General features: G+C 40.1%; 2 protein-coding genes across 2 annotated transcripts; both read left to right on the top strand.

The window, feature by feature from the left end:
* Positions 1–426: 426 nt before the first annotated feature.
* LOC117565216 (uncharacterized) lies at positions 427–4,142 on the top strand. Its single transcript, XM_034244226.2, has one exon. The coding sequence runs from the start codon at positions 870–872 to the stop codon at positions 4,077–4,079; it is 3,210 nt and encodes a 1,069-aa protein (XP_034100117.2). The 5' UTR covers positions 427–869; the 3' UTR covers positions 4,080–4,142.
* A 1,941-nt stretch (positions 4,143–6,083) lies between these two features.
* On the top strand, positions 6,084–9,093 carry LOC117565137 (esterase B1-like). The gene is made up of 5 exons (XM_034244107.2): positions 6,084–6,133; positions 6,205–6,478; positions 6,539–6,689; positions 7,837–8,570; positions 8,632–9,093. Exons 1-5 carry the CDS (start codon positions 6,123–6,125, stop codon positions 9,082–9,084), a joined length of 1,623 nt encoding a protein of 540 aa, XP_034099998.2. The 5' UTR covers positions 6,084–6,122; the 3' UTR covers positions 9,085–9,093.

Here is a 9,093-nt window from a genome sequence, read left to right as displayed (position 1 = left end):
ATTGATAAATTCCAAATATACCATAGCGTACCAGATTGTCAGACCCCAAACACTGGAAATTTCGGAACTTTTTTCGTTTGTAAAGACTTCTAGTTTCTCTTTCACTTAAATTTATTCTTATGCATTCCCAAAGCTTGTATTAATAATTGCATGTGCTAAGAAAACAACTTTTGGCTTAAAAATGAAACCTTTTTGGTTGGCGAAAATCACATTGATAATTTCTGAAACACTTTTGTAAGCTGATTCAGACTTTTTACACAGCTTCCTTTTTATTTCCTCACTCCGCAATTTATCTCCAGTGTCGTGTTTTTAAATGGCTGCTTCCGTTTCCGTTTCTGTTTCCGCTTACGTTTGACTTGCCTGCACGTAAATTGTGTGTCATTTCGGTGACTGAGTTTCATGTTTTTTTTCTGTTCTTTGAGTTCTCTTTTTTGGGGTTTTTGTCGCTGATGTTGGCGGTAAATTTGAGTACAATGCATATATAATCTTTTTCACTTATCTGTGCATAGTTTCCTTTCCTTTTGTGGAGGTGGCAAAACTTTTTACGCTCTTAGGTTAAAAGTGCCCTCATACATTTCAGCCTCTCTTTCTCTCTCATTCTATTTTAGCCTTTATCTCTTTCGTTTGCTGGGCGTAATGAATGAAAAGTTAGCCAAAAGGTGGAAAGACAATTTCTGCTGAATGCTATAGTTTGTTGGCTTTGATTTATGAGTCAATTACACGTTGACAAGTTGAAAATACGTGAGTAGAGATTAACATACCTTGCTCTCTGAGGTTCTCCGAGAACGTTATCATCCAATGTAGTGCTGATTAGAAAATTTACAAAAACAAATCATAGAGTACAATATCGAATGCAAATAATTTAAATAATGTCTGAAGAGCAGCAGAAATTACCGGAGGCTCCCTCTGTCATGGATCGCAACAAGGTCTTTAAACTTCTTGGCAAACTGAGCATTTCCCTGGGCTGCAGTCATCCAAATTTGGATCACATTCTGCAGGTTTTTAAGCCACAAAAGCCACGAGCTGACATTGAAGTGTTGGACATACAGAAGCGCTTTAAATCGCTGGAAAACAATGCCAAGGATCGCCATCTGCTAGAACTTCTACAATTGAGATCGAAACTCTTTCTCTATCTGCATGGAATGCTGCTCAAACTAGAGCCCGATGATCGGAAACGACGCCTCTATTTGATACTCTGCTACAAGCTCTTCGATGCGAACAAACCCAAGGTAATGCCGCTTAGTGCCATGTTGGCTTATAGAGAGGAGTATATAGATCGACTGATGAAGCTGGTGCAGAAAATTATCCATATCAACGAGGTGGACTTCGAGAGTGCTCGATTGGCGAGCAGAATCAATGCGTTGTGTCAATTACAGTTGCTGTGCAAAGAGAGAACTGTGTTGGACTGTGTCAAAGAGAATGAGAATTTACCAACCTTGTTGGGCTCTGGCCAGCAGATGCTTATGAGTGAGAAGGATCTTAAATGGGAAACGGAACGCAAAGTCGTAAAGTATTTACCAGTCCAGTTTAAAGTCAACGCATTTGCATATTTACAGTGCATTCGGAAGCAGTCGAGTTCGTTTACTCAGTGGATAGGATTCAAGTGGCAACAGGAGCAGAGAAAGTTGACTATACTTGAGGACATTTATGTGCTCAGAGCTGATACGCAACTCAGGGAGTCGGTGGTTTATTCAGTTAATTTGGAATACCAACCTGGAGATCATGTAGATCTTTTGAGCATGATCGAGTCGGAGCAACCATCGGAGCTCTGCTTTATGCAAAATGCTTATCGCGACGAGGTCAATCAGACAGTGATTGATGGGGCTGCTGATGTAGGCAGAATCTATTCGACAATAGAAGAGCTGTCGGCTCTGCCAAGTTCAAATACTGGTCGGTGGCAGCATGAGCGGTATGCGATTGCAGCACCTCGCCCAATTATACTCGCCTTCAGAAGCAATCCCGCCTATCAGTGCTCTGAGGCTGATCCCATGGGACCAGATTTCTTTGAGCAGCTCCTGCAGTTCTCGGAGCTGACGGCCACCAAGACTTGTCCACTAAATCGCACTGAGATTAAGCAGCGCATCAAGATAATAATGCGTCAGAACATGTCCCATGACGGGATGAACCTTAATGTGGTGGCTCGCATGGGACTGCAGGAGTTTCTCACGGAGCAGGAGAAAGAATTGTACGAGTCACTGCGCTGGCAGCATCGCGACCGTGGCGAGTGGATTAACCTCAGTCAGGAGGCTCGTCAACGTGACGTACTCACCGGCATGCTGGGAGCTGTCTGCATGCAGCTGAAGCCTTCGGCCTTGAAAGCCCGTCTGCTCTTGCGCTCTCCGCATCATCAACAGAGCATCAGCGAATCCTTTTTGCTGCTCTCCATCGGTCATGTGGGTCATCTGTACGGGAAAACGCAGCATCTGCTGCAGCGCTTGTCGCAGCTGGATGACAGTGGCCTGGTCTTGGCCTATTGTCTGCGGGATGAGCTGCTGGTGCTTCATGCTTACCATGAGACTCAGAAGTTGCAGCCGGAGAATATGCTGCGTATCTATTGGCACACACGGGACCATCAGCTGCGCTTTCAATGGTATGGCGAGATCTACAGTGTCCTCGACTCTGGCAAAGCTTCGTTGCTGACATCGCTGCATCTGCAGCTTGGTCTCAATGCGCACTTTGATGAACTGCTGCAGCAGTGGCTGCTGTTGGCCACTTATCCATTGCTGGGCAGGATTAGCAAGTGGCTGTTGAACGGGGAGCTGCATCAGTTGTACTTTATTGTGGAGCACAAAGAACACGCCGATGGTCCGCTCTATTGGCATTCGTACTTCGAGTTGATTGATGAGTTGCTGCCGCCTTTTCTGAATCGAGAGTTGGCTCAGTTGCTGCTCGGAGTGGGCAGAAGTCATAGATACGCACGTAGGTGGCTGAATGTTGAGCTAACGTCGTCCGTTTATGCCGAGCAGCTGCAGCAACAGTTGAATGAAGCATGCAGAAAATGCTACGAGGAAAAGGATGAAGAGTCACTCAAAGAAATCATACTAGATCGGCAACAAGAGACATCCAAGGCATTGCTTTTGCAGCTGGGGAACTTGCTGCCCACTCCGCTGGAAATCTTTTCCAAACTGCATCAATATTTGCTGCTCTCCGATGTGAACTTTGTTCGGGGGCTGATCGAATTGTTGGAGCCCGCTTTGGAGCAGTCGGTGAATTGCTATAATGTGCAGCTCCTGGACAACTTGATGAAGCAGCTGCTGGACAAGCACAACGAGCAGTTGTTTGTGGATAAGCTGGAGGGTGAGGCAGATGGTAAGGGCAAACAATGTTGGTCTTCCTTCCTTTTGCGATGGAGACTACCTTGCCATTGGACACCGCTTATCGGAGATCGCATCGAGCAGTATTCTTCCTGCTTTGTCTCGCTGTGGCAACTGCATCATGCCGACTATGTGCTCTGCGAGCGCATTCGTCGCCAGCAAGTGCACTTCCTGGAGCGCACAGGACTCGATCAATCCAAGGATGCCTTGCAGGTGGCTGAGCGATTTGTTGGGTTCATCGACAAGCTAATGGGTTTCATGACCACACTGCGTGACTACTTCTTAAATGATATCCTGGGCAGCGCCCTCAAAAGTCTCTACGATGCTTGCAGCATCACAAGCTCATTGGATGCATTGCTCGCTCTGCACGCCGAGTACCTCAACTACATTGAGTGCGGTCTGTTTCAGACCAAACGAGGGTTAAAGTCGCATTTACGTCTTGCAGAACTGTACGAGATTATCTTTCGGTTGGATGCGGAACAGCAAAAGTTTCTCTCCCTATGTCACAAGGTGGACAAATCCGTCAAAATGGATACGTTGAAGTCCTTCCATTGGACTTGCCACAGCACATGCCACGTTATTAACATTTTGGATGACAAGTTTCAACAGATATTAGCTAACTTTTTGCTGGCACTATTCTCCACTGGCAGTGAACAGTTTATTATTTTGGCCAGAAAATTGAGTCGCGATCGTAACTATGCAAATAAATGTAAGAAATTAGAAATAGTAAACACTTTTCGATTTTTGCGAAAATTCCCATATTAACTTTGCATGAAAATTGCATAAATTCCATAAGTACATATTTTATATTTAATTTTATATTTTGTACGACACATTTTTAGTTAGATTATATTAATTTCAAATATATACTCGTAATAATTTGAATGTTAACTAATCAATTGTTAAAATAATTTTCCGAAAATAATTAAAATAAAATTATGAAAAACTATTTATTTACACTTAATTACTTACTCCTATTTTGTTCCCTGCCGGTCACGCAATTTCGATTTGATTCTTGGTAATTTGATATGGTTACCTCTAATAAAAAGTCCGCAACCATATAATGAAATCACAGGCCCTGAAATTTAAAAATTCGTAAACCTTCAAAGTGCGGCTTTTTTTGTGGCGCTGACTGTATGTTAAGTATTTATTAAATGAAGACAGTTCTTTCAAAGCATACCTTTAGGTCGTCAATTAATGGCAGCACTCATCAAATTAAAAATTGCTAAATTTATCTTGGCATACTTTTAGGATGTGCAATTAAGTCCGAGAAAATTATTTAAAAATTAATTTGTTTTATTTAATTACTTAAAAGCTAAAATTGCATAAAAAATAGTTGAAATAGTTGAACGCAATGAAATCGAATTAAAAGGTGGCATCCTCTTTTTTGTGGGAAGCAGCTGATTGCCACTCCACTGATTTTTTTGAAGTAAGTTTTAAATCTTTATTTGCAAAAAAAAAAAAAACAAAAGGAAAATATATTTCTTTCAGGAGTAGCATAAATCATCATCTATGCATGATAAAATTATCCGTATGTCAGTTCTATCCACGCAGGAAATTGGACATACAAAAGGTATTTTTTCGCGTTGTTTACATCTGACCAAAACACAAATCATCTAAAAAAGAAAATCTCGGTTTTGTCCCAAAACGAAAACGAAAAGTGAATACTGGAGCACGCCTGATATGTTAATCAGAGCGCACAAATAACTGTCAACCGTTTCTCGTTGTCTGCAAACATGTGTCTTTTTCTGACTCTACGAGACGACTCAGAGAGCAACCGATTTATGGGTTCTTGAATGAGCTCGCTCGAGCTCAGAGCGAAACCGTTTTTTCTATTCTGTTTTGTTTCAAGATCGTTTTGTCGCGTTTAGTAAAGCCAAGCAAAGCACGTTTAGCGTCTGTTTTACAGTCGAAATACATATATTAATTGCATTAACAACGAAAGTAAATGTGAAGACCGTTTGCGTTGAGTTTTTCGGTCAGTCGATCTGACTCTCATTGTGTGAGCGTTTCTCGCTTCACGCACTGCTCATTGAAAGAGCGACATACAAAGAGCTCAATTAAAAGCGCTCAACAGAAAACATAAATGAAGACAGCAAGAGTCTCTTGCTCAGAGCGAGATAGTATCAAAGGTCAACAGTTATTAGCAAGCTATGCATATAATACATATGTACATACATATATAGAAACTCAATGTCTTGAAGTAAAATTAGCAAAAACAAACTTTTGTTTGAATTTTAATCCATTGTTTTAATGGGGAAAATAGTATTATTCCAGAAACTATTAGGTAATATGATTAACTCACCTAAAGTTCTTAGCCTATAGTTTAACGAGAACAAGACAATGTCTTTTCGAATAAAATAATACGGACTATAAAATACGGACATCATTGGAAGCTTCGACCACCTGAAATCCTCCTTTGTAAATTCAAACCATTACTGCCAGTGGCTTCTCAGACAATAGCTTCTTAGTGTACACATTGAGGTGAAGCATTAATACCCTGTATTGTAGACGAAATACATATTCTATATATTCTATATATATAACGAATTAAATAGTTGCACTTGAATTCGCTTTCTATATAAAAAATCTATTATGCACCACAATTTATCCACTTATTAATTGTTATTTGCATTGCCATTAAAAATATTTTGGTCATGATTGTATGGCAGTATTTTGTATGAAGACTTGTGAAAATGGACTGCGCTGTATATCGTTCAGCTTAGCGCCTGTCGACTGATAAATAAGCAATATGAATAGTTTAGTTGGCGAAAGACACTCATTTCAAGCAGTCGACTTATTAACACAATGTCGGGAAGGTGATTAAAAATGTTTACTTGAGTATTAGAAAAGAAGAAAATTAATAAGACCTTGAATTTATAATTTAAAGTCTGGAGACATATGAAATCTCTCTGCCACAGGGTCAGATCAAGGGAACAAAGTGTCGTACTCTCTATGACGACGAGTATTATAGCTTCGAGCGTATTCCATTTGGTAAACCGCCTCTTGGAGAGTTGCGTTTTAAAGCACCGCAACCGGCCGATCCATGGACTGGAGTTTTGGACTGTACCCATTTTGGAGTGAAGCCGGTTCAGAAAAATATGCTCACGGGTGCCATTGATGGGAATGAAGATTGCCTCTATCTAAATGTATATGCCAAACAGGTGACTATCGAAGCAGACTAATTGATTGTCACGAACGATAATTATCGATCATTCATGTAGCTTAAAACAAAAAAACCCCTACCGGTGATGGTGTATATCTTTGGAGGTGCATTTACTGTAGGCGAAGCTTCACGAGAACTTTATGGGCCAGATTATTTTATGGCCAAGGATGTGATTTTGGTAACGTTTAACTATCGCGTTGATTGTTTTGGTAAGACTTGGGTTATCTCAACTACAGGAGTTTAATGTATCGCAAATTATGTCACATACAAATTATACAAATGAATGTAGATAAAAAAGCAGCGCCTCTGCTTCTAATTATACCTGCTACCCGTAAGGTAGAAGGGTATTATAGCTTTGTGTCTGCAGAAAACGTATGTAATACGCAGAAGGACCCATAAAGTACAGCCGAGACTATCTAGCCATATCTGTCTGTCCGCCTGTCAGTCCGTCCGTATGAACACCTAGATCTCAGAGACAATAAGAGATAGAATTTTTTTTCGACAGCACTTGTTATTAAGTTTGTTTCAAATTTTTGCCACGCCCACTTTCGTTCCCGCAAATTTACACAAATCGAAAAACAAACATTTGTCGACTAGAGTCAATGTTTGGTACATACAATAATAACAATAATCTTTATGATACGCCAAAATTTTTTTGCGATAAGATAAAAATTGTGAAAGCTATTTAAGAAATACTTTTGTAAGACAACAAACACCTTCACTAAAAAAACCAAGTTATAAAATCAAGAACATTCGTCTTAAAAATTTTGGTCTTGAAGTAAGACTATTTTAAGAACAAATTCTTAAAATAAGACCAACATTTTTAGATTCAGGATACAAATCTCTGCAATCCATCCATAGCTCAGTTAGAAGTACTGTCGCGAACCATTCTTTATTGCAGTCAAAGAGAGGAGGTATTCTGTTCGTAAGTTAAAGTGATATCCATACAACTGAATAACTGGAATCCTTAAAAGTAAAATAACAAATAAGTCGTAAAAAAAAACAACAATATTTTTGGTCTTCAAACTATAAGATCATTTATTTTTATAGAACTTGGGTCTTAAAGTTCTTGAAATCAATATGTGTTTTCTCACATTAGAATGTATGTATCTCTTGTATGTATGTATCTCTTGTACTATTTGAGATCTAGGTGTTCATCTATATTTTCTTGGCGCTGATAGAGAATATATATATATTTGATGGGGTCGAAGTTACCTCCTTCTGATTGTTACTAACATTTCTTGACGGCACTAACTTATAATACCTTTCTTACCCTATCGGTAGCAGATGTAAACATTGGTTATATTGGTTGTTTCACGGACCTTAATTGATTATTCAATCTCTTCTGCATTATAGGTTTTCTAAGTCTGAAGGACCCCAGTTTGGATGTACCTGGCAATGCAGGCCTTAAGGATCAAGTGTTGGCTCTTAAATGGGTCAAGAAATATATTTATTACTTCAACGGCGATGCCGACAACATTACCATCTTTGGGAACAGCACAGGCGGTTGCTGTACCCACTATATGATGTGCACGGAACAAACGCGTGGACTCTTTCACAAGGCTATTCCGATGTCAGGTACACTTTTTAACTATTGGTCCGATACGCCACCCTCGGACTTTGCATATCGACTGGCTAAGTTCCATGGCTACGACGGCGAGAATGTTGATCGCCAGGTGTTCGACTATTTGCGAAGTGTGGAGCCTTATAAGCTGGTCAATCATAATTTATTGACACCTGAGGAATGTCGCAACGGACTTCTTTATCCGTTTGGAGCCACTGTGGAGCCTTATGTGACTGCGGATTGTGTGGTACCTAAGTCGCAACTGGAAATGGTGCGAGATGCTTGGGCAAATGATTTGCCTGTAATGCTGGGCGGTGGTTCCTTTGAGGGACTGTTCATGTATCCAGGCCTAAAGGCAAATCCTAAGAGTATGGATACCTTGACTCAAGATCCTCATCGATTCGTGCCTTACGACGTTCGTCTAGTCAACACCGATGAACAAATTCTAAAGTTTAGCGAAAAGTTAATTAAACTATATTTTGGGGATGAAACTCCTAGTTCCAAGCACGTAATGACACTCCTGGATGTAAGTAATTGAATCAAACTATTTATAAATATTTACGTAGTATTTTTTTTTTTTTTTTTAGTACTATTCGTACAAAGTCTATTGGCATGGTTGGCATCGCACTTTGAAGGCTCGTTTGGCCTACTCGAAGGCTCCAACTTTTTACTATCGTTTTGACTTCGATTCGCCAGACTTTAATTTCTATCGTAAAAAATTCTGTGGGAATGACATCAAGTCTGGAGTTTCACATGCCGATGAGCTGAGTTATTTATTTAGAAACTCACAATCCTGGAAGTTGGAGAAAACATCGGGTGAGTATCTCACCATTCAACGCCTGGTGGGAATTTGGACATCATTTGCAGCCAAATCCAATCCAAATTGTGAGGAAATTAAGCATGTTACTTGGGAGCCCTCGACGAAAGATCAAATACAGCGTGTTATAAATATAAGCAATGAGGTCACGATTATCGATTTACCAGAGTATGCAAAACTGCTAGTTTGGGATAGTTTGTATAAACCGGAGATGCTATTTTAAATTTTTAAA

This window comes from Drosophila albomicans, chromosome 2L (genome assembly GCF_009650485.2).
Source record: "Drosophila albomicans strain 15112-1751.03 chromosome 2L, ASM965048v2, whole genome shotgun sequence".
Lineage (NCBI taxonomy): Eukaryota > Metazoa > Arthropoda > Insecta > Diptera > Drosophilidae > Drosophila > Drosophila albomicans.
The sequence above is the reverse complement of the archived record's forward strand: the minus strand, read 5'-3'. Positions and strand labels throughout refer to the sequence as shown.

What these genes read in the sequence shown, in the direction of transcription:
- LOC117565216 (XM_034244226.2), top strand. Translation starts at nt 870, where the DNA reads ATGTCTGAAGAGCAGCAGAAATTACCGGAGGCTCCCTCTGTCATGGAT.
- LOC117565137 (XM_034244107.2), top strand. An exon ending in CTATCGCGTTGATTGTTTTG is followed by an intron (nt 6,690 to 7,836) that starts GTAAGACTTGGG and finishes TCTGCATTATAG; the next exon opens with GTTTTCTAAGTCTGAAGGAC. An exon ending in ACGTAATGACACTCCTGGAT is followed by an intron (nt 8,571 to 8,631) that starts GTAAGTAATTGA and finishes TTTTTTTTTTAG; the next exon opens with TACTATTCGTACAAAGTCTA.